This window comes from Callithrix jacchus, chromosome 5, assembly GCF_049354715.1.
Source record: "Callithrix jacchus isolate 240 chromosome 5, calJac240_pri, whole genome shotgun sequence".
NCBI lineage: Eukaryota > Metazoa > Chordata > Mammalia > Primates > Cebidae > Callithrix > Callithrix jacchus.
In genome coordinates, this window is record NC_133506.1 from 91050381 (window position 1) to 91076035 (window position 25655).

The 25655-nt window shown below is 44.5% G+C and overlaps 1 protein-coding gene across 1 annotated transcript; it reads left to right on the forward strand.

Moving 5' to 3' along the window:
• The first annotated feature begins 677 nt into the window (after window positions 1–677).
• Window positions 678–25001, forward strand: LOC100408274 (ATP-dependent RNA helicase DHX8-like). The gene is given in 15 exon segments (XM_078375418.1): window positions 678–751; window positions 3318–3498; window positions 6246–6403; window positions 6405–6429; window positions 6736–6921; window positions 7042–7252; window positions 7889–8070; window positions 12034–12077; window positions 12079–12169; window positions 15799–15954; window positions 18707–18844; window positions 19330–19458; window positions 19934–20130; window positions 20615–20794; window positions 21519–25001. Coding segments are annotated over 15 exon segments (2172 nt in total). The 3' UTR covers window positions 21739–25001.
• Window positions 25002–25655: the final 654 nt, after the last annotated feature.

The following is a 25655-nucleotide window of genomic DNA, read 5'->3' on the forward strand; positions in this document are numbered from 1 at the left end:
ATTTTAGAAGTTTGCTTGTAGATTAGGGGCTTACAACTCAGTCTTCTTTACCTGTAGAAATGTTGTCAGTGTTGTCAAGAATTCTTACTAGTTAATACAATATCTAATTAATAATATAAAATGTTAAATGTCTACAGTAAAATATAAAAGAATGATACTATTAAAACAGATGATGATAATTAGCGAAGGTGGTGGTGAAGAGGAGTTCAGGGCACTTTCATAGGCTTGAGAAGAGTAAAGATACTTTAACTACTTCTGCCTCAGATGTGTGTTACTTTTCTAGTCAGAGAAGAATAGCAGTGGACAAAATTCAGAGTCAAATACAATAGGATTTGAGTTCTGATTTTCTACTTAATATCTGTGTGAGCCTGGGCAGAGTACTTAACTTTTCTGAGCTTCATGGGGAAACATCTGTAAAATGGGGGCAGTTGTATCTGTCATAGAGTATTGTGAGAACCTGAAACCTTGTAGGACATCTGGCTCATAGTAGACATTTACTTAATAGTAGTTATTATGTTTATCATTAGCCTTGATTAGGATAATTTCTTGCTTATATACAAAAGGAAGAATGTAGGAAAAGAGAAGAGTTGGGTTTTTTTTTGGTTGTTTTGTTTTGTTTTTGTTTTTTAAAATGAGGACTCGGATTAGGGTACAGCTAGAGGAATTAAAAAACAGAGATGAAGACGCGAGCCCCTGAGGCCACAGTGCCTGCAGATTTTGGCAACAACACAGTATTGGAGTTGAAAGCTAAGTTTTCTGGGGGCGCAGTGGCTTACGCCTGTAATCCCAGCACTTTGGGAGGCCAAGACGGGCAGATCATGAGGTCAAGAGATCAAGACCATCCTGGCCAACATGGTGAAACGCCATCTCTACTAAAAATATAAAAATTAGCTGGGCATGGTGGCATGTGACTGTATAGTTCCAGCTATTCTAGGGGCTGAGGCAGGAGAATCACTTGAACCCGGGAGGCAGAGGTTGCAGTGAGCTGAGATTGCACCACTGCACTCCAGCCTGGCTACAGAGTGAGACTCCGTCTCAAACAAACAAACAAAAAACATAGTTTTCCAAGATGACTAATGTTTTGAGCCTGGTAGCTGGAAGAAACGAAGTCTTCTTTCTGATGTTTCTAATATATCAGTTTGAAAATATTTTAAGTTTTACATTTCATTCAGATATGATAGAGGGGATTTATACAGATAAGGATATCCTCATATCCTCCTCTTTTTTTTTTTTTTTTTTTTGAGACGGAGTTTTGCTCTTGTTACCCAGCCTGGAGTGCAGTGGCACAATCTCGGCTCACTGCAACCTCTGCCTCCTGGGTTCAGGCAATTCTCCCGCCTCAGCCTCCTGAGTACCTGGCATTACAGGCACGCGCCACCAAGCCCAGCTAATTTTTTGTATTTTTAGTAGAGATGGGGTTTCACCATGTTGACCAGGATGGTCTCGATCTCTTGACCTCGTGATCCACCCGCCTTGGCCTCCCAAACTGCTGGGATTAGAGGCGTGAGCCACCGCACCGGGCCCCTCCTCTTTTTTAATAATACCATATCCTTTTTTAAGTGACTTGTTTGTAGTTTGATGTCTTTGCCTCTTTTCCTTTAAATAAGATTTTTTCTTTAAGTAATTATGTGATAGGAAATAACTGAAAAAACTTCAGCCTTTTCTTGGACTAATTTGGGAACATTAAAATGATTTCACATAGTGAAATTTGTTTAAAGACAAAAATAATGAACACTATAAAATCTACAAAATGCATTTTATTATATACGATTTTGAAAGTTGGGGCAAGGAAAACTTAGATCTAGGTTTAAGCAGGCTAGATGACATTGGCTAACATTTTTTGGTCAGTAGCATAATGACTTAGGCCAATTGATAATTTCACCACCCTTAAAATGGATGTCATTGAATATCTTACCATTTTTGTTAAGTTCTTAAAATTTTTATTGCATGACTACATTTGTTTCAGTGTGATTATGTGGAAAGTCCTAACAGAATTGTAAAGAAATGAAAGCAGGATATAAGAAGTGTAATATTTGTTTCTTGCTTTTATCTTAGTACTATTAGAGTTAGTGTTTTTGATTATCATAGGAGAGTCCTTGTCAGCAAAAAATATGTTTATGAGCAAACAGTTGGTTTATGTGAAATTACAATTTTATAAATGTTCTGAGACAATAAAAATGTAAAATGGCAGTGTCCCGTTTTGTATCTTTTCCTGGAATACTTGCATGGACAACATTCAGAGACGTTGAGAGCAAGATAACTACTTTGTTAAACTGGTGACAATCTGACAGACTCTGCCTCATAAAAGAATTCCAGTGTCCAACAATCAGGTCTTCACTTCTCTCAACTAACCTTTCTTCTGACATCACAGGTGTGTAGCACCACTTGTTACAGTCTCTTTCCCACTCCCTGCTGCCCCTTCTATATTCTTTTCTTCACATTAATTTGTTTATTTGAGAACTTTGGATCACGGATCACTGAATTGAAGTGCTGCATATGTAGTGCTTACCTGCCATTTTATTTTTCCCTGGTGCGTCCTTTTTTTTTTTTTTTGAGATGGAGTTTCCCTGTTGTTACCCAGACTGGAGTGCAATGGTGTGATCTCAGCTCACCGCACCTTCCGCCTTCTGGGTTCAAGCAATTCTCCTGCCTCAACCTCCCAAGTAGCTAGGACTACAGGCACGTATCACCATGCCCAGCTAATTTTTGTATTTTTAGTAGAGACAGGGTTTCACCTTGTTGAACAGGATGGTCTCGATCTCTTGACCTTGTGATCCACCCGCCTCGGCCTCCCAAAGTGCTGGGATTATAGGCGTGAGCTGCCGTGCCCAGCCTTTTTTTTTTGAGATGTGGTTTCACCATGCCGGCCAGGCTGGTCTTGAACTCCTGACCTCAGGTGTTCCACCCACCTCAGCCTCCCAAAGTGCTAGGATTACATGTGTGAGCCACCGCGCCCGGCTTTTTTTTTTTTTTTTTAAGACAGAGTCTTGCTCTTGTCGCCCAGGCTGGAGTGCAATGGTGCGCTTTTGGCTTACTACAACTTCTGCCTAGTAGGTTCTAGTGATTCTCCTGCCTCAGCCTCCTGAGTAGCTGGGATCACAGGTGCCCACCACCATGTGCGGCTAATTTTGTATTTTTAGTAGAGACAGGGTTTTACCATGTTGTCCAGGCTGGTCTCAAACTCCTAACCTCAGGTTATCCACCCATCTCAGCCTCCCAAAGTGCTGGGATTATAGGTATGAGCCACCGTGCCCAGCCCTCTGGTGCATCTTGAGGTAGCTTGAGGACAATCCTAAATTGCCTGTTTTCCTTTACAGCGGAAGGAGACAGATTGCTGCCAACATGAGAAGTATTGGGATGATGCCCAATGATATTCCTGAGTGGAAGAAACATGCTTTTGGGGGCAACAAAGCCTCTTATGGGAAAAAGAACCAGATGTCAATCATTGAGCAGAGGGAGAGCCTGCCCATCTGCAAACTGAAGGAGCAGTTGATCCAGGTGAGAAGCCCTTTTATGATGTATTGGTGGGGAGTAGGGTTGTTTTCTAAAAGAGGGATGACATTTTAAAATTGAAACTAGCGGGACAAGTATGTGCCTACTTGAAGTGGCTCTTCCAAAAGGGATAAGAAAAAAGGGCCAGGCGCAATGGCTCACGCCTGTAATCCCAGCACTTTGGGAAGCTGAGGTGGGTGGATCACGAGGTCAAGAGATCGAGACCATCCTGGTCAACATGATCAGGATGTGAGCCAAGATCACACCATTGCACTCCAGCCTGGGTAACAAGAGCGAAACTCCGTCTCGATTTTTTTTTTTTTAAGGTGGGTTTTCACCATGATGGCCAGGCTGGTCTTGAACTCCTGACCTCAGGCGATCCACCCACCTCAGCCTCCCAAAGTGCTAGGATTACAGGCATGAGCCACTGTGCCTGGCCAAAGGAGAAAACTTTCTAAATACTTTTTTTTTTTTTTTTTTTGAGATGGAGTTTCGCTGTTGTTACCCAGACTGGAGTGCAATGGCACGATCTCGGCTCACCGCAACCTCCGCCTTCTGGGTTCAAGCAATTCTCCGGCCTCAGTCTCCCGAGTAGCTGGGACTACAGGCGCACACCACCATGCCCAGCTAATTTTTTTATTTTTAGTAGAGACGGGGTTTCACCTTGTTGACCAGGATGGTCTCGATCTTTTGACCTCGTGATCCACCCGCCTCGGCCTCCCAAAGTGCTGGGATTATAGATAGGCATGAGCCACGGCGCCTGGCCTCTAAATACTTTTTTAAATAATGGGGGCAGGGATGTTAGCTCATACCTGTGATCCTAGCACATCAGGAGGCCAAGGCAGGAGGATCACTTGAGCCTGGGAGTTTGAAACTAGGCTGGGCAACAGAGGGAGACCTCGTCTCTACAAAAAATAAAAAATTTACCTGTGTATGGTGGTCCTTGCCTGTAGTTCCAGCTACTCAGGAGGCTGAAATAAGAGGACTGCTTGAGCCTGAGAGGTCAGGGCTGCAATGAACTGCAGTCACACCACTGCCCTCCATTCTGGGTGACAGAGTGAGACTCTGTATCAAAAATGTGTTTGTGTACAGACACACATACATATGTATATGTCCATATATTTTCTTTTTCCTGGGGATCATAGAACAGTTCCAGGTGGGTAGAGTATTGTGTTGCATAGACCAACAGCTCTGGTCAGTAATTAAAAATGAGGAAGGCAGGGCATGGTGGTTCACGCCTATAACCTCAGCACTTTGGGAGGCCAAGGCGGGCGGATCACCAGAGGTCAGGAGTTGGAGACCAGCCTGACCAACAGGAAGAAACCCTGTCTCTACTAAAAATACAAAAAAATTAGCAAGGTGTGGTGGTGCATTCCTGTAATCCCAGCTACTTGGGAGGGTGAGGTAGGAGAATTGCTTGAACCCGGGAGGTGGAGGTTGCGGTGAGCCAACATCACACCATTGCACTCCAGCCTGGGCAGCAAGAGCAAAACTCCGTCTCAAAAAAAAAAAAAAGAAAAAAAATGAGGATACTCAGCCAATAAAACTCATCTGGGCAAGGGCCATGCTTCAGTAGTTCACATTCTGGAATTCACATTTTAAGACCACTGAGCCTTCCTTGAGGTAATCAGGTTTACTAGTTTCCAGTGAATCCTTTCAACAGTATCTTTTATGTATACAAGCAAGTACAGATAAAGGCACACATATTTTATATTCGTACTTTATGTGTTTATAGTTGGCAGTGATATTATATACACTGTCTTACATCTTGCTTTTTCCACTTAATGATATATCTCAGAGATGTGTGGGGGGTGTGTGTGTGTGTGTGTGTGTGTGACAGCATTTTGCTTTGTGCATGCTAGAATACAGTGGCGTGATCTCAGCTCAGTGCAACCTCTATCTCCTGGGCTCAGATGATCTTCCCACCTCAGCCTCCCAAGTAGCTGGGACTGCAAGGTGTGTACCGTCATGCTCAGCTAGTTTTTTGTATTTTGTAGAGATGAGGTCTCACTACATTGTCCAGGCTAGTCTTGAACTCCTGGACTTACGCAGTTCTCCTTCCTCAGCCTCCCAAAGAGCTAGGATTACAGGCATGAGCCATGGCACCTGGCCTTTTTTAAAAAAATTATTGCCAGGCCAGGCGTGGTGGTTCACCCCTGTAATCCCAGCACTTTGGGAGGCCGAGGCAGGCAGATCACCTGAGGTCAGGAGTTTGAGACCAGCCTGTCCAACATGGTAGAACCCCATCTCTACTAAAAATACAAAAATTAGCCAGGCATACTGGTGGGCACCTGCAATCCCAGCTACTTGGGAGGCTGAGGCAGGAGAATTGCTTGAACTCGAGAGGTGGAGGTCATAGTGAGCTGAGATCATGCCACTGCACTCCAGCCTGGGTGACAGAATGAGACTTCATCTCAAAAAGAAAAAAAACAAAAGCTTTTTTTATGTGCCTTGTTATTTGGATCAGCTCTGGTTTATTTAGCTAGTCCTGTATCCATAGAAATATAGTTGATTGTAATCCTTGGCTGTTACAAACAATATAGAAATAAGAAATAACTTTTGAGGAAAGATACTAGAAATTTGGGAGTTACAGTGGGAAGGAACACTTTTTATGTTTTCTAAATTTATTGCTGACTTCTTTAACCATATGTGTATGTCCCCCTTTTAGAATATAGTATATAGTCATTCATTATTTTATTCCAAAGTAGCATGTGGCAAATTTTAATGACCATATTTATATTCTGTTGCTTTAGGCCGTCCATGACAATCAGATCCTGATAGTTATTGGTGAGACAGGATCTGGAAAGACAACACAGATCACCCAGTACCTGGCGGAGGCAGGCTACACTTCCAGGGGCAAGATTGGGTGTACCCAGCCCAGAAGAATGGCAGCAATGTCAGTGGCCAAAAGGGTTTGGTTGTTGCTTAGGCCCAGAGGTAAGTAGATAGTGAAGTCACTCTAAAAATACCAGAAGCAAAGGCCCAGATCGCCTAACCTATCAAATGGAAATAATGAATAATACTGCCTTTTCTCAGGTTTCTCCTGAGGAAGAGAGAGTTCCCATTGTCATAATCAGTCTGTTCAGGGTATGGTCTAAGCCATACCTTACTATGAGGAAATTACTGTACATCTTGATCAAATTCTTGAGATTATGAGTAACAGTGACTGCGCTGAAATGTTGCCTGGTGATTGGGAAAAGGAGACATTTGTATCCTAGGTTTTCCCCTTCCTTTCTGCTTTAGGTGAGCTACACCATTCGATTTGAGGACTGCACTAGCCCTGAAACAGTCATCAAGTACATGACAGATGGAATGTTGCTTAGGGAGTGCTTGATTGACCCTGACCTCACTCAGTATGCAATCATCATGTTGGACGAGGTGCATGAGAGGACAGTTGACACTGATGTGCTCTTTGGATTGTTGAAAAAGGTAACTAGATGGTCTTTAATGACCCTTCTACCTGTTGGAAACCAAATTCTGGGAGTTGGATTTGAGTACCTGTCTTTTTGGGTAGTCCTTTTCAGTAAGCCACATTATATTTCTATTTAGACAGTTCAGAAATGGCAGGACATGAAGCTGATTGTCACCTCAGCCACGTTGGATGCAGTGAAGTTTTCTCAATACTTCTATGAAGCTCCCATTTTCGCCATCCCAGGTCGAACATATCCAGTGGAAATACTGTACACAAAGGAACCTGAGACAGATTATCTGGATGTCAGCCTGATTACTGTTATGCAGATCTATTTAACAGAGCCACCAGGTAAAAAAAAAGAAATATTTTTCCTCTTAGGCCAAGAGTCCTCATATGATTTTTTCTTTTTTTTTTTTGCTAATCTTTTTAGAAACACCTTCTAAATATTCATCTCTCTGCAAGCCTCAGGCTTGTATGTTTTAATGACCATATTTATATTCTGAAATGGTGGTGGTAGCGAGGCGCAGTGGCTCACGCCTGTAATCCAAGCACTTTGGGAGGCCGAGGCAGGTAGATCACAAGGTCAGGAGATTGAGACCATCCTGCCCAACATGGTGCAACCCCATCTCTACTTAAAATACAAAAATTAGCCAGATATGATGGCAGGTGCCTATAGTCTCAGCTACTCTGGAGGCTGAGGAAGGAGAATCACTTGAACTCAGGAGGTGGAAGTTGCAATGAGCCAAGATCGCACCACTGCGTTCCAGCCTGAGTGACACAGGGAGACTCCATCATACACACACAAAATACAATTGGTGGTGGTTAAAATGTCATATTGTCATATAAACAAACTTCTACTGTTTACTTACTGGTCAGAATATGAATGTATATTTTCTGTTATTTGAAGTTTTATTAATATCACCATAGCCTTTGTGTGGAACACACACAGTTAGAAGGTAAATTAATGCTTTATTCTCCTCGTAGGTAATATCCTGGTCTTCCTGACTGGTCAGGAAGAGATTGATACTGCTTGCGAGATCCTGTATGAAAGAATGAAATCCCTGGGACCTGATGTTCCGGAGTTAATTATCCTCCCAGTGTACTCTGCTCTTCCCAGTGAGATGCAGACCCGAATCTTTGACCCAGCTCCACCAGGCAACAGAAAGGTAATACAGGCAAAAGGAAGCTCCCATGTACCCTGATCGTGTGTTCTGTGCAGCTTGTCATAGTAGGGATTGCTTAGGGTGTATGCAAGTCTTGTTTGTTAGGTTTCAGAGACTGGTCCAACCAATTTGTTTAGGAATGAGGGTCTAGTATGTGACCTCTGCTCTTATTCCTCATCTCCTTCATTTGACAAATATTTTTTGAGCATCTACCAGACTTTGGGCTACATATGGGAGACGCATTATGAGAACAAGCCTCTATCTGCTGTGGGGCGTCCCCAGTCAACAGACTTTCAGCATGTACTGTGAAAAGGCCACTCATGTGTGGTGGATACCCAGGTGGGAGCACCCGATCCTGTCTTCTTAGGGGAAATAAGGATCTAAGCTAGTCCTGGAGAGCTCACAAAAGGCAAGGGGACAAGCTTTCTGAGGGCACAGAACTGTCTGTGATGGCCTGGAGGCAAGGAAGTGGGGCCAGTTCAGAGAATGGTATAGTTCCGGTGGCTGGAACCAAGTATATGACTGTGTGTATGAGACAACAGGAAAGAAGACAGATGGATGTAGGTATATTTTTAATAACAGCTTTATTGAGATATAATTTACATACCTTTCAATTAACTCCCCCACCTCCAGCTTTTTTTTTTTTTTTTTTTTTGAGACGAGATCTCTGTCACCTAGTCTGGAGTACAGAGGTATGATCTTGGCTCACTGCAACCTTTGCCTCTAAGGCTCAAGTGATCCTCCTGCCTCAGCCTCCTAAGCATGTGGGACTACAGGCATGTGCCACTATTCCTGGCTAATTTTTGTATTTTTTTTGTAGAAACACGGTTTCGCTCCATTGCCCAGATTGGAATTTACCCTTTTAAAGTGTACAATTCAACGGCTTTTAGTATACAGTTACTCCATAGTATGTGGGGGTTGGTTCCAGGACCCCCAAGGATACCAAAATCCAATTATGCTCGAGTCTCTTATATAAAATGCTGTAGCAGTTGCATGTAACCTATGCACATCTTCCTGTATGATGCTTTAAACCATCTCTAGATTACCTATAATACCTCATACGGTGTAAATGCTATATAAGTAGCTGTTTTACTGTATTTTTAATTTGTATTATTTTTTATTGTATTTCTTTTCCCCAGATATTTTTAATCTGCTATTGGTTGAATCCACAGATGGGGAGGCAGCAGATGCAGAGGGCTAACTGTATTCACAGAACTGTGCAGCCAGCACCACAGTTGTGTTTAGAACAATTTTATCTCCCTAAAAAGAAATCCTGTACCCTTTAGCAGTCACCTCCTACCCCCATTTACTCCTCTGCTCAGCCATTGGAAACCACTGATCTATACTTTCTGTCTCTGTAGATTTGCCTATTCTAGACATTTCATACAAATGAAAGCATATATTTGTGGCTGGCTTATTTCCAGTGAGTTTTCCAGACTTAGAGTTTATCAACATTGTAGTAGGTATCAATACTTCATTTCTTTTTATTGCTCAATACTCTTCTGTTGTATGGGCACAAAACATTTTGTTTATCCATTTATCAGTTGATGGACGTTGGAGCTGGGCTCAGTGGCTCATGCCTGTAATTTCAGCAGTAAGAGAGGCTGAGGCAGGTGGATCACCTGAGGTCAGGAGTTCAAGACCAGCCTGGCCAACATGGTGAAACCCTGTCTCTACTGAAAATACAAAAATTAGCCAGATGTGGTGATGGACGCCTATAATCCCAGCTGTGTGGGAGGCTGAGGCAGGAGAATACCCTGAATCCAGGAGGCAGAGGTTGCAGTGAGCTGAGATTGCACTCACTCCAGCCTGGGCAACAAACAAAACTATCTCAAAAAAAAGAAAGAAAGAGATAGACATGGGAGTTGTTTCCACTTTGGGGCTATCATGAACAGTGCTGCTGTGAACATTTATTTACAATTTTTTGTGTGAACCAGTTGCAGTGACTCATGCCTGTGATACCAGAATTTTTTTTTTTTTTTTTTGAAACAGAGTCTTGCAGTGGTGCAATCTCAGCTCACTGCAACCTCTGTCTCCCGGATTCAAGTGATTCTTCTTGCCTCAGCCTCCTGAGTAGCTGGGATTACAGGCATGTGCCACAATGCCTGGCTGATTTTTTTTTTTTTTTTTTTTTTTAAGTAGAGAGGGGGTTTTGCCATGTTGGCCTGGCTGGTCTCGAACTCATGACCTCAGGTAATCCACCTGCTTCTGCCTCCTAAAGTGCTAGGATCATAGGTGTGAACCACCACACCCAGCCATTCCCAGCATTTTTAGAAGCCAAGGTGGGATGATCCCTTGAGCCCAGAAGTTTAAGACCAGCCTGGGCAATATGGTTAAGACCCCTATCTCTACAAAAAATAAAAAATTAACCAGGCATGGTGGCATGTGCTTATACTCAAGAGGCTGAGGTGGGAGGATCACTTGAGCCCAGGAGGGTGAAGGTGCTGTGAGCCGTGGTTATACCACTGTGCTCCAGCTAGGGATACAGAGCAAACCAGACCCTGTCTCAGAAAACCAAGTTTTTGTGTGGACATATGTTTTCATTTCTCTTAGGCATATTCCTAAGAGTATAAGGCAGATGGACTTGGCCGGTGCAGTGGCTCACACCTGTAATCTCAGTACTTTCAGAGGCTGAGGCAGGCGGATCACAAGGTCAGGAGTTCAAGACTGGCCTGGCCAACATAGTGAAACTCTGTCTCTACTAAAATTACAAAAATTAGCTGGGCATGGTGGCATATGCTTGTAGACCCAGCTACTGGGGAGTCTGAGGCAGGAGAATTGCTTGAACCTGGGAGGCAGAGGTTGCAGTGAGCCGAGATCATGCCATTGTACTTCACCCTGGGCAACAATAGCAAAACTCCATCTCAAAAACAAGTTAAAATGGACGAGACTTGGTGGGTATTAGCAGGTAAAGGGGAGAAGGGTGAGGGAAGTCAGGCATGACTCAGGTTTCTGGCTTGGGCAGCTGGATCAAAGATGGTGCTGAGGAGGGAAACATGGGAGGACAATCAGGCTTGAGTGGAAAGATGGTGACTTTCTCCCTATTTTGTTACTAATAGTTGGAGTTCTTTTTTTTTTTTTTGAGACTGAGTTTCGCTCTTGTTACCCAGGCTGGAGTGCAATGGCGCGATCTCAGCTCACCACAACCTCTGTTTCCTGGGTTCAAACAATTCTCCTGCCTCAGCCTCCCGAGTAACTGGGACTACAGGCATGTACCACCATCCCCAGCTAATTTTTGTATTTTTAGTAGAGACGGGGTTTCACCATGTTGACCAGGATGGTCTCGATCTCTTGACTTTGTGATCAACCCGTCTCGGCCTCCCAAAGTGCTGGGATTATAGGCGTGTGCCACTGCACCCGGTGAGTTGGAGTTCTTTCTAAGCAGTGCTTCTGTAGTTCTGTAGCAGGTAGAAGCCTTTCAGGGCCACTAAGATGCTGGCATGATGCGTGTTATTCCAGTGCCTCCTAGTGATGATTTTTCCGAGCAATTGTGTTTTATTAGCTGAACCTCTGGGTGGAAGAACAGTGACAGTGTCAAGCTGAGACTAATAATCCTCCAGATCACATAGACGGCTACACACACACACAGACTGTGAAATTCCTGTGTCATCTCATGGTTCATTTTATGATCAGTTAAAAAAAGCAGTCTCCCTCTTGTTGTAATAATCAACATTGGATCTAGAAAATGAGATATACAGTAGCTATTTGTACCAAATGAAATTGGCTTTGATTGGCCTTAGCTTTTTCCCGTACCTCTCAGGTACCATCCCTTTTCCAACTTAACCCTTCAGCTCAAGGTACCTCCCTGCTGCCCGTTGGAGACTGAGCTGGGATTAAGTGTCATTTTGACCATCCACAGAGGGAAATAGTCACATATTCCTTTGGGAAGATGTGTTCAGAAGAACCATTTCATACCTCAGGGCTGAGCTAGGCAGCTCACTGCAGCTTTGCCTCTCTTGCCTGCAGGTTGTGATTGCCACCAATATCGCAGAGACATTGCTGACTATTGATCTACTACATGGTGGACCCAGGATTCATGAAGCAGAAAGTTTATAATTCCAAGACAGGGATTGACCAGCTTGTGGTGACGCCTATTTCTCAGGTATGGCAGCTTGTATCAACAGTTTTCCTAATAATCCTGGTTAGGGCCTTTCTGAAATTTTTTATGGTTATATATTTCAAACTTTGTTGTTTTCAAAGATGAACTTTTTTTTTTTTTTTTGAGACGGAGTTTCACTCTTGTTACCCAGGCTGGAGTGCAATGGCACGATCTTGGCTCACCGCAACCTTCGGTTCCTGGGTTCAGGCAATTCTCCTGCCTCAGCCTCCTGAGTAGGTGGGATTACAGGCATGCGCTACCATGCCCAGCTAATTTTTTGTATTTTTAATAGAGATGGGGTTTCACCATGTTGACCAGGATGGTCTCGATCTCTTGACCTCATGATCCACCCGCCTCGGCCTCCCAAAGTGCTGGGATAACATGTGCCACTGCGCCCGGCCAAAAATTAACTTTTATGATACTGGGTACTATAATGGCACAAGGGAAGGGTTTTTGTTCTTTGTTTTTGATCTTTTTTTACCTCCAAGTCTGACTGATCCTTGAAGTTTTTAATCTTTAGAATAGTATTTCACCATTAAAATGCCCCCATGAGGCCAGACAACACCGTGGCTCACACCCATAATCCCAGCACTTTGAAATGCTGAAATGGGAGGATTGCTTGAACCCAAGAGTTCTAGACTAGCCTGGGAAACATAGCAAGATCCTGCCACCACAAAAAAATAAAAACAAATTAGCCTGGCATGGTGGCATGTGACTGCAGTCCCAGCTGGTTAAGAGTCTAAGGTGGGAGGATCACTTGAGCCCAGGAGTCCGAGGCTGCAGGGAGCTAGGATAGCACCACTGCACTCCAGCTGGGGCGACAGAGCAAGGCCCTGTCTCTAAAATAATTTCCTGCTTAGGCAGGAAATTACATTTAAAAATGAATTACCCGATCACTTTTCTGAGAGAAGTTTGGCAACAGTATATCCAAAATTTAAAGGTTCATCTCTTTAACCTAACTGTTCTGCTTCTAGGAATCTATCTCAAAGTTAGAAATTATTAAATACATGTCCAAAGGTAATGGAAAAGGATGTTCATTGAAGCATTGTTTATATCAGGGGAAACCTGGAAAAAATTCTAAATATATTCCAAAAGGGAAATAGTTTAATAAATTATGGTATCGTCCTGCCATAGAACATTGGTGGCATTAACATGGTGGCATGTATCTATCTTTAATGACATAAGCATGTAACTGTAATATTTTATTTGAAAAAGTGAGCCTACAAAACAGCATGAATGGTATAATTCAATTTTTGTTTAAAAATAGATGTTGTTTCAACCTTAGACTTCTCAGAAAAAAGAAAAAGATGGTGTGCATTTCTGCAGTGTGTGTGTGAGTGAGGTGTGCCCAAGATTGAAAGCATGTAGTCTAAATGTTAGCCAAGATGATTTCTGGGTGGTGCTGCTAGGTGAAGTGCATTTTCTTTTATACTTTTTATTTATTTATTTAAGACGGGGTTTCACCATATTGGTCAGGCTGGTTTCAAACTCTGAACCTCAGGTGATCTGCCCGCCTCGGCCTCCCAAAGTGCTGGGATTACAGGCGTGAGCCACCGCGCTTGGCTTCTTTTATACTTTCATGTAGTCTTTCACAAAGGGTATGTATTACTTTCATAATTTGTAAAAGCCATAAGGCTATTTTTATTTCGAAACTTAAGTAATAATCATAGCTACCACTTACGGGGTACTTACCAAGTACCAGGTACTGTCCTAGATACGCGCATTGACTCAGTGCATTCTCGCATTGATCCTGTGTGGTACATATTTTCACAGATGAGGAGCCTGAGCCACAGAGGGGTTAGGTCACTTGCCTAACATCACAGAGCTTAGAGCCAAGATTTGAACCTGGGTAACCTGACTCCAGCTTGTGTGCTGTATACCACTTGTCAGGGTGGTGGCCATCAAAAAAATCAGTTACGCATGCCTTTCCTGATCTGGAGAGAGGCATCTATAGAATGCTGTGGAGTCCAGCCACTGTGCATGATTGCTGCCTGGATCTGTGTGCTTAGTTGTCCTTCACACTCCATCCTTTGGTTTGGAGCTGGCATAGTAATTTGTAAATCCTGGTACTGTTTGTAACAACAGATGGTTTTGTCGGAAAATGGCCCTCTTCAGATTGCTATTCATTGTTTCCTAGCAACCTATAGCTAAACTACATTTAAAAAAAATTTTTTTTAATCCAGCGTTTTCTTCTCCCAGTACAGAAGTACATTATTTTTGAAAGATAGAAGAAAAAAAATTTAATTACCCATCATCCTACTGTGTCCACTGTTGTCATTTTGCTGTTTTTTTTCCAGTCTTTTTTTATGTTTATTTCTTTCATGGTTACAATTTTAGTAGTCAAATAAGTAGTCGGTTTTGTTTTGTTTTGTTTGAGTATTTAATTTTCCTACTGGAATAATACGTGTTCAATATTTGGTAAAGTCTAAAGAAAATAGACCTCATCTGCAAATCTATCAGAGTTGGCCACTGTTCACATTTTAGGTTTTTTTCCCTTAGTCATTTCCTTCTAGTAGTTGATATATAAAGACTTTTTACAAAATTAACATTATATTGTTTTGTAACTTGCATTTTGCATTTAATGTGAGTGAACATTTTCTTCTGTTACTTAACATTGCAAACATGATTTTTATTTTTATTTTTTATTTTTTTAGAGTCAGGGTCAGTCTCTGTTGTTGCCAGGCATGATCACAGCTCACTGCAGCCAGCCTCAACCCCCCCAGGCTCAGGTGGTCCTCCCATCTGAGCCTCCTGAATAGCTGGGACTACAGGCATGAGCCACCACACTAAGCTAATTTTTGTATTTTTTGTAGAGATGGAGTTTCAGCATGTTGCCCTGGCTGGTCCTGGGCTCAGGTGATCTCCCGCCTTGGCCTCCCAAAGTGCTGAGATTATAGGTATGAGTCACCACTCCTGGCCTGCAAACATAATTTTTAAAATGACTGTAACATCATTTGTATGATTGACATAATTTATTTATTTCACTTACATTTTTGGTCATAACTGTGGGGATGTGTTCTGTCATCTTGTTTTATGCTTTCTCTCTTTTTTTTTTTTTTTTTTTTTTTTTGAGACGGATTCTCGCTTAGAGTGCAGTGGTGCAATCTTGGCTCACTGCAACCTCTGCCTTCTGGGTTCAAATTATTCTCCTGCCTCAGCCTCCTGAGTAGTTGGGATTACAAGCACATGCCACCATGCCTGGCTGATTTTTGTATTTTTAGTAGAGACAGGGTTTCACCGTGTTGGTCAGGCTGGTCTTGAACTCCTGACCTCATGATCTGTCCGCCTTGGCTTCCCAAAGTGTTGAGATTACAGGAGTGAGCCACTGCACCCAGCTGCTTTCTCTTTTATATTGTGCCATACTATTTTGAAAATACATGTCTGAGATCCGTATAATATTTCTTTCATTATATAACCCTGCTTATATTGCCTCCCTTGAACAAACTTCCCTGAAGTGCTGAGTATGGAGAGGGAAAGATAAGAGCATTGGAGTCTTGGAAATGGTCCCAAAGGAAGGGAAATCAACCCCATTTCTGATTTTGCCAGTTGCTAATTATCCCCCTTTTAACAGAGATTCTGGGTAAAGCTGTTAAGCAGCATTTAACAGATATGTTGCTTTTATATGCCTCTAGGCTCAGGCAAAGCAACGAGCTGGCAGAGCTAGGAGAACAGGCCCAGGGAAGTGTTACAGACTATATACAGAACGTGCCTACTGAGATGAAATGCTCACCACCAACGTGCTGGAAATCCAGAGAACCAACTTAGCAAGCACGGTGCTGTCACTCAAGGTAGAAATCACTGGTTAGAATGGGTTGGTGGAAGAGTCCAATCCTGGCCTTTGTAAATGAATCTCAGTTTTATGAAGCTTGTTAAATACTTTAGTAACCTCACGGAACCAGTCCCTTTGAGTGAAATGCAAATTGCTGTGATAACCGCCTCTCAGGGCAGGTCTGGGGCTAAGTTGGCATGTCTGCTGTGAACATACATTTTTTCTTACCATAACAACTAGCAGGATATTAGGTTGTAAAAGGTTGTAGTTAGGAGCATTTTCTAAAAGGAAATTAGAAAAATATAATCAATGCCAAACTGTGGACAAACACACTTAACCTCAACCACTTTAGTGTTCAGATCCAATTCTGTTCCTTTAGAACAGAGAAAAAACTCCCTCTTCCAAAACTTTGCAAGGGAACTGTCAGCACAGATTTCAGACTGGCTCTCAGGGGCTTGGTTTTCATTCTGAATCATGGTTCTTCCTCTCTCAGTCCCCAGTGAGGACTTCATTCTCTTTTGGCAGGAGGAGCTGTATGAGTAATTTCCCAGCTGATGGCATTTCCCCTGACACTGATGCTACCCTGGAGCCCTGGCACTTTCTGGTGCAGAGTGCTCTATTGTCGTTTATTATTTATTCCCTGTAAGATAGGCTAATACAGAGCTTCAGAAAGAAAAAAGAAACCTGCTCCAGTCTCTGGAGCGCCAACAGAGAGGCATCTGTGGCTCAGACTTCAGCTCCAAACTGCGTGACTTTGGGCAAATTTATTTACTTTGCCCTCTGCTCTGTGTTCTCCTCTGAAAAGGGGGCTGTTAATATTATTTGTTGGAGGCTGGGTGCAGTGGCTCACGCCTGTAACCAGCCCTTTGGGAGGCTGGTTACAGCCAAGATAGGCAGATCACCTGAGGTTGGGACTTTGAGACCACCCTGAGCAACATGAAGAAACCCCATCTCTACTAAAAATACAACATTAGATGGACTTAGTGGTGCATGCTTATAATCCCAACTACTTGGGAGGCTGAGGCAGGAGAATCGCTTGAATCCAGGAGGCGGAGGTTGTGGTGAGCTGAGACCATGCCACTCTACTCCAGCCTGGGCAACAAGAGTGAAACTCTCTCTCAAAAAAAAAAAAGTATTTGTAGGAAAGATAAGTGAGATAATGTAGGTGAAGATACTTGGCACAGTGCCTAGCTTGATGATTGCTAACATAATTCCTCGTAGTTACTATTCACACAATAAACATGTATTGAACACCTGCTGTGTTTATGGTCAACATCACTTTATGAGAAAGGAATAGAAAGCTTAGGTCCTACCACATCACACTTTATACACACTTGAATCATCATCATTCAGTCGTTTCTTTTATTCATCAAATTAGCTAATAAATGTATTAAACACCTGCTACATGCCAGGCATGTAGATTGCACTGTGTTGTGGTTTTGTGAACATAGTTCTCACTCAGTGTGAACTCTCTGAAAGCAGAGGCCATATCTTGGCCATCTTTATATCCCTCCCACCTAGCATGGTACAAGGTCCCTCATAGATGTATAGTAGAAATGAGGTATGCAAGAGACAGGACAAGCTGGTAGACTATTTTGTTATTATTATTGTAAAATGCATAACAAAATTTATGATTGTAACCTTTTTAAAGTGTACAATTCAGTGGCATTAAATACATTCACGATGTTGTGCAACCATCACCAACATCCATTTCCAGAACTTTTTCATTGTCCCAAACAGAAACTCTGTACTCCTTAAACAGTAGCTCCCCTTTACCCCCTCTCTCTATCCCTTGGTAACTACTACTCTACTTTCTACCTCTGTGAATTTGTCTATTCTAGATAACTTCATTTAAGTGGAATCATACAGTATTCTTTTGTATCTGGCTTGTTTCACTTAGAATAATGTTTTCCAGATTTATTCATGTTGTTTTCAAGGTTTGTTTCTTTCATTCCTTTCTAAGGGTGACTAGTATTCTGTTGTATGTATATACCACATTTTGTTTATCCATTCATCAGCAGAAACATTTGGATTGTTTCTACCTTTTGGCTATTATCAATAATGCTGAGTCTGCTTTCAGTTCTTTTTTCTTTTTCTTTTTTTCAAGAAGGAGGCTTGCTCTGTTGCCAGGCTGGAGTGCAATGGTGGAATCTCGGCTTACTGCAACCTCTGCCTCCTGGGTTCAAGCAATTCTCCTGCCTCATCCTCCCAAGTAGCTGGGACTACAGGCATGTGCCACCATACCTGGCTAATTTTTGTATGTTTAGTAGACATGGGGTGTCACCATATTGGTCAGGCTGGTCTCGAACTCCTGACCTCGTGATCTGCCCCGCCCCCCCAGCCTCCCAAAGTGCTGGGATTACAGACATGAGCCACAGTGCCCGGCCAAGACCAGCCCAGCCAACATGATAAAACCCTATCACTACTGAAAATATGAAAATTAGCTGGACATGATGTCAGGCGCCTGTTATCCCAGCTAGTCGGGATGCTGAGGCAGGAGAAATACTTGAACTCGGGGGGCTGCGTTGAGCTGAGATTGGGCCACTGTACTCCAGCATGGGTGACAGAGTGAGACTCTGTCTCAGGTATGTGCTTTCTATTATAGTAGTCTGAGTTTTATGTGGCCCAGCCCTGGAAGTTACACCGATCTCACTGGTGGCTTCCTATTTGCAACTGAAGAAATGGGAAATAAAGTAACAAATAGCTTCCCCACGTGCTAACACTGGCTAGACTGACCCTCTTATCACCTGCCTTCTTCCTTTCTGTTCTAGGCCATGGGTACCAATGACCTGCTGTCCTTTGATTTCATGGATGCCCCACCAATGGAAACTTTGATCACTGCCATGGAGCAGCTGTATACACTGGGGGCCCTGGACGATGAGGGCCTGCTCACTCGCTTGGGCCGCCGGGTAGGGGATAGACTTAACTTTCTGTGCTTTTGGGAAGATTCCCTGGTCAGCCTTCCACATCCTTTGGTCTGTACAAAATCAAGAGTTGAGACCGTGGATAAGTTTTGAGTAGAATTATCAATGCTTGTTTTTAACCTGAATTTCTCCACTATCACTTTAAACTGTTTTGTCTTTATAGAAAAAAGGTGTTCACAGTTAATTTTGCCTCAGGATATATTAGTGAGTCTAGCTTTACTTAGAAAAGGCATCTGCAAAATTCTCACCTGCCCTCACAGTAGTTATGTGCTTGGTCACATACATCCCATTGGATTTTATTTGGGAAAAGAATAAGCAACAGCATTCTTCTGATAGAGAAAGGCATCCCACGGCATCATTATGCTTTGGGAAAATCTGTGTTGTTACCCTTTCTGACCAAGGTCTTGCTATGGTGAATCCAAAAGTGTCTTCCACAGGGAAGTAGTTGTCGTTTTTCTTTCTCCCTCTAGATGGCAGAGTTTCCTCTGGAGCCAATGCTATGCAAAATGCTCATCATGTCTGTGCATCTGGGCTGCAGTGAGGAAATGCTGACCGTTGTATCCATGCTGTCTGTGCAGAACGTCTTCTATAGGCCCAAGGTAGGAAGTTCACATCCGGGTTTAGATGGGGTGCTGTGAAGGGGTAGTTGGCCTGTTGCCATTCCAATGCTGATGTGGAAATTTTTTTTTTTTTTTGAGCTGGAGTCTCACTCTGTCCCCAGGCTGGAGTGCAGTGGCACAGTCTTGCAGTCTCCGCCTTCCGGGTTCAAGCAATTTTCCTGCCTCAACCTCCGGAGCAGCTGGGATTACAGGCGTGCACCACCATGCCCTGCTAATTTTTGTATTTTTAGTAGAGATGGGGTTGCACCATGTTGGCCAGGCTAGTCTCAAACTCCTGGCCTCACATGATCCTCTTGCCTCAGCCTCCCAAAATTCTAGGATTACAGGCCTGAGCCATCATGCCTGGCCTGATGTGGACACTTTTGATAGGGCCTTGTAGGGCTCCCTAGAATTGCTCCATGTTCAGTTAGTAGCTGTTGAGTCGGAAGTGATCCTCTGTCCCACTGCTTGGCAGGATAAACAAGCCCTTGCAGATCAGAAGAAGGCCAAATTCCACCAGACCGAAGGGGACCACCTCACCCTGCTAGCTGTGTACAACTCCTGGAAGAATAACAAGTTCTCCAACCCATGGTGCTATGAGAACTTTATCCAGGCTCGTTCCCTGCGCCGGGCCCAGGACATTCGCAAGCAGATGTTAGGCATAATGGACAGGTAAGCCGGAATCTGATGACTCCCCATGTTTGAGTTGAACCACCTTGAGTATCATGTCTGTTCATCCTGTATGTACCTATAAAGCTATAGGCACCTTTTCTCTTGCTCCTCACATAACCCTCTTCCTCCAGCTTTTCCATCTTTGTTATATTCCTTCTGCCCAAGCCAGGGTATGGCTGAGAATTACCTCAGAAAGTTCCTAAGAGGAAGATTATTTGTCAGTTGTTGAAGAAATGCTCTTTGTTTACAAGCCTCTGGAACATTACCACTCTGGAATTGAATTCCTGTCTAAACAAAGTGTCTGCCTCTGAGTGCCTCCGTCTGCCCACTGTGTAGAGCTGCCTCTGTAGGACACTTAGGGCTGGAAGGAAGGTCCTGGTGACTACTCTGGGTACCCCAAGGTGGGGGTGTTGGGCACTGCCATTGTGGAAAATAAAACCTCTGAAAGCAGAGTGGGGTCACATCTTTTGTCCTATCTTGATAGACACAAGCTGGATGTTGTTTCCTGTGGCAAGTCCACAGTCCGAGTACAGAAGGCCATCTGCAGTGGGTTCTTCTGTAATGCCGCCAAGAAAGACCCGCAGGAGGTTACCCAGACGCTGATCAACCAGCAGGTGGTCTACATCCATCCTTCCAGTGCCCTCTTCAACAGACAGCCAGAATGGTAGGTGGATGGATCGCAGGGTCTAGGGACAGAAAACCTGTAAATCTGGCATTTTGCGACTGCATCTTCCCTACTCCTAGTACTTCCTGTTATAACATTGCTTGCATTTCTTCAGCAGCAGAAACCTGAGTTAGGCACAATGTATCAAACACTATGCCAGAATGAAAATCACAGGGGTGAGAGTTGAAAAAAAATCTGTGGTTTAAAAAACTACCTAGAGGTGTAGCTTTAAAGTAATATTTTTTTAAAAAAAAGGACTCTTTCTCTAGAACCCTAATATGAAACTGATTCAAAACCACCATGTTATCACAGGAGAAGGGTTAGAAATGCAGCGTCTTGCCTCTTTGGCCTTCCCCATCCCTTGTGGCAGTGTGTGAAACCACTCTTCAGGGCCCTAGAATTCTGTGGAAACATTCTAATAAACCACCCCATGGAGCAAGAAGCAGATTAGAGAAAGGATGTGACTGGCTCCACGTCACTTAACTAGTTAGAGCCAGAGCCAGGACTAGAACACATTCTCCTGAGACCTTTCTTGTGTTTAGAGGTGTGCGGGTGCTTCAGTATCAGGGTGTGGCTATCATAAACAGTCTGCAGTCTTGTAGGGGTCAGGCGTGAGAGGTAAGAGGATAAAATGTAAGCTCAGCTGAGGCCTGCTAGGGATCAGGTTGACTGTAGAGCGGGACCTGCATCCAGAGGCTTGAGTTCTATTTCTGTCCCCCCATAGGGTCGTATACCATGAGCTGGTGCTGACCACCAAGGAATACATGCGTGAGGTTACCACCATCGACCTGCGGTGGCTTGTGGAGTTTGCCCTGGCCTTCTTCAAGGTCTCTGACCCAACTAAGCTAAGCAAACAGAAGAAGCAGCAGCGTCTGGAACCCTTGTACAACCGCTATGAGGAACCCAATGCCTGGAGAATATCCCGGGCCTTCCGACGGCGCTGAAAGGCAAGCGTTTTCATTTGCCTCTCCAGCAGCAGTAGCCTGGGGCTCGCACTTATTCTCATTGATGACAGGCTGGTCCTGAGGATACAGCTGTCCTGTGACTGACTGTCTTAACTGGGCATTTTCTCAACTTGACTCTCATTTCTTCCCTGCTGGTAAAATAGAAACAGGGATTTAGGCTTGGCTTTGGCAAGAGCCTCCAGCTCCCATCATCCCAAGTCCTTGGGGCCTGTTGGGAGCTCCTAGCTAACACGGAGACACAGTGCATCAGCTTCAAGAAAGGGGCAACTTGTGCAGTCTCGAGCGGGCGAGTGTCTCATGCAAGGACATGGTAAGGGCACTGATGCCACAGCTGGCAGGAGCTACTGTGCTCGTCTAAAGTGTGTGCCGTGTGTGCCCCAGGGCTTCCCACCCCTTCTCTAGCCCCTGTACTTTAGTTTGACCTCCATGGAAATATTTATTTTCCTAAGGAATCTAAGATGATTTTCTGTGACTGTTTCTTTTAGCTGAAAGGGTAGGATACTGGCTTGGGCACAGGGTGAGGGAGATTTAGTATCTGTGCTCGGGTGCATATGATGAGAATCCCCTTTGGGCTCAGAAATGATGTACAGCCCAGACCTCCAGCCTTGTCTTTCAGCATCAGCGGCCGTGCTGGGGGATCACCCCATGATTAACCATGTCCTCTCCCCAGGGCACGTCAGTCTGGAGGCCTGAGTGGTTACAGATGCCACATATTAAACACAGAAGGGCCAGGCGCGATGGCTCAAGCCTGTAATCTCAGCACTTTGGGAGGCCGAGGTGGGTGGATCACAAGGTCAAGAGATCAAGACCATCCTGGTCAACATGGTGAAACCCCATCTCTACTAAAAAAAAAAAAATACAAAAAATTAGCTGGGCATGGTGGTGCATGCCTGTAATCCCACCTACTCAGGAGGCTGAGGCAGGAGAATTGCCTGAACCCAGGAGGCGGAGGTTGTGGTGAGCCGGGATCGTGCCATTGCACTCCAGTCTGGGTAACAAGAGTGAAACTCTGTCTCAAAAATAAAAATAAAAATAAATAAACACAGAAGGTTTCCCCCTGCTCCCTTAACCTCCCACCACATTCACAACGTGCAGCATGTCCCATTTCCTTTTGAAACATATTAAGTAACAACACAGCTTTTATTTTGTTTTTATTTTTTTCCCCTGAGGTCCCGGATGGACTTTAACAAAGGAATTTTATGGTCAAAACCTCCCTTTTCCCACCCCTAACAGAAAACAAACATAACACCTCTCCTCTCAGCTGGTCTGTGCTGCCTGGAATCTGTGCTCCAGGGCTTGTTCTCGCGGGTTTTTCCTGGCACTTGGCTGGGGAATGGCCACCTCCTTGTGCCCCTCTCACAGCTCCTGAGGAGGCTCTTTTTTTTTTCTTCCCATATAGATGGGTTCTCACTATGTTCCCCAGGCTGCTCTCCAATTCCTGGCTTCAGGCAATCCTCCTGCCTCCGCCTCCCAAAGTGAGATCCACTGTCCTCAGCACTGAGGAGGCTCCTTACCTGGAGGAACATCAGGCAGGTCTTGCCAGGCCAGGTTGTGGAAAGCTGGTCTGGACGTAGTGCTTGTAGAGAAGCCGCTGGGAGATTGGGCACGTCCTGTTATGGTGCTGCTTCTCCCACCCTTAGGTTACTAGCAAGTTCTGAAGTGATATAAATGCTAGAACTACTGTAGAACTGTATGCCAGAAACTAAAAGAGACTAATCAACATTCCAGGATATAAAGGAATGTATATTGTCACTGGGCAGCAAACCGCACCCTAAAGACAATTCAGAGAGCCAAGGGAGAGGAATATAGGCCAGGCATCCTGCTGACTGCTGATCCCTGCCCCTTTGTTAAGCTGAGTGAGTGTCTTCTGATTCTGTCTGTGTGCCTTTGTAAGCCCAGGCCAGTCATCAAGGGGCAGGGCGTTGTTGTGTGTTAACCTTGAAGCCTTCTGGGGAGAGACAGAGCAGGGACCTCAAATGAAGCCAAAGGGGAAACCGGGGCTGGCATCCACCTCCCCAATCTCGTTTTGTTTTGTTGTTATTTTTTTGAGTTAGGATCTTGAGCCCAGGCTGGCGTCAAACTCCTGGGCTCAAGTTATCCTCCCGCCTCAGCCTCCCCAGTAGCTCGGACTGTAGGTGCACACCACCACACCTGTCTCCCGGTCTTAATTCCAGCCTAAATCTTCCCCATTCAGAAACAAACTCCTGGATGTGGTGGCCCAGCCTGTCCCGACTGAGTGCCCAGCACTGACAGTGTTGGCACCTGGGGAGGGAGGCTTGGGTTTTAAGCTGAGGTTGAAAAGGAATGTTGAATGGGCCAAGGATAATGGCAGCAGGGTTGGTTATCTTTCTGGCTCAGGTGAGGAAAAAAGAATCCCATTCTGTGGGTGTTCCTTGACCATCTCTACCCTAGAGCTGAGGTCACTTCTCTGCCATGACAGCATAGCTGGGGTCTGACCTTTTGACTATCAGGAAAGCAGTGTGCGAGCTGAGCTGAGCCTGCTCTGAGGGAGAGGAGGGGGTCCTGTACAGATGCAGAAGGGGAGCTTGCCTGCTGCTCTCACAATGGAGCCCTTGTTTCTCTTCATTGAACCAGTATTTCCCAAGATTGGAAGCAGGCTCAAAGTGCACAAGGGACACCTGTCCAGGTTATCAAGTATCCCATCCATTATCCATTATTTCTGGATCTTCACACAGTAAGGAGAGGATGTGGGTCTCATGCAGAGAGCGGGGGTCTTTTTGGCCATTAAAGTATATTGTTCACCCCAACCCAGCAGGAAGCAGGCTCAGGAGTTGCCTACCTCTGCACATGTGCTGAATGCGCTGTTTATGTATATCGGGCGACTGTCCCCATGGGGCATGTGTGAGCTCCGATGCTGTGTCAGGCTCCTCAGTCCAGGTTTACTTCATCCTGCCTGGATGAGTTACTTTGACTGTCTACTGCAGCCCAAAGCACTTCCCCTCCATGGGTGCTGTAGCTGTCTCACTGGAGCATTGCCCCTCCAAGTTTGAGGATTTGAACAAAGAACTGGGACTGGTGACCTGTTAATGAACAGTTCAGAGGGCACAGGCCATCCTCTCAGCCTGTAGAGACCTCGCTTTCCCTGGATGCTGCTTCTCATCTCAATCCCTCTCTCTTCGTGTGTGTACTCAGCCCTCAGTGTCTCCACCAGATTAAAACCTTCTTCCCACCATGATAGCTTGGCTTTAATGTGGAATTAAATTATATATTTTTAAAATTTATTTTCTGATTCTTGCTCTAAAGTGTATCAGTGCATTGATGTTTTGTGTTTCTAGGAAGAGGTAATGTCACGTTTTATTTAGGGATGGTGCTTGGGGTGTCCCTCCAAGGGATGGTCTCAGGTTGGTGCTGGGCCAAGGCTGCTGGCAGTTCAGGCGTGAACACAGTTGGGCTGGCCCAACCTCAGAACAGCTGCAGTTTCTGTTTAACACGAGAGCCCCTGTTTGTACCTGAGCCTGTCTGCCGGACAGTGGTTTACACAGGAGCTGGGTCTGGAAGCACCCATTCTGCCCCTCCCACCTCTTGTTACCTCTACTCAGTCATACTTCCTCCGCAGGTGTCACCATGTTGTCCGCTTTGCCGTTTCTATCCATACCCAAAATCTCAGCCTCAGGACTCTGATCTCTCCCAGATTTGGGCAAGGAGAATCTAGGTGATTCCCACTCCCCCACTGCCCTGAAGATCTAGTCTCCACTGGCCAGAATCCAGGGCCTGCTCTAGCCTCTCCCTGTACTGTCTGGCCTGGGAGTTTTTCTCCTTTGGCCCATTCTCCAAACGATTGTCCCCAACCCCAGCAAAAGTAGCAACCTAGGAGCTGAGGTAGGATGGAGGACATGCAATTGGGGTCTATGTGGGGCAGCAGGGTCAGGGGAACA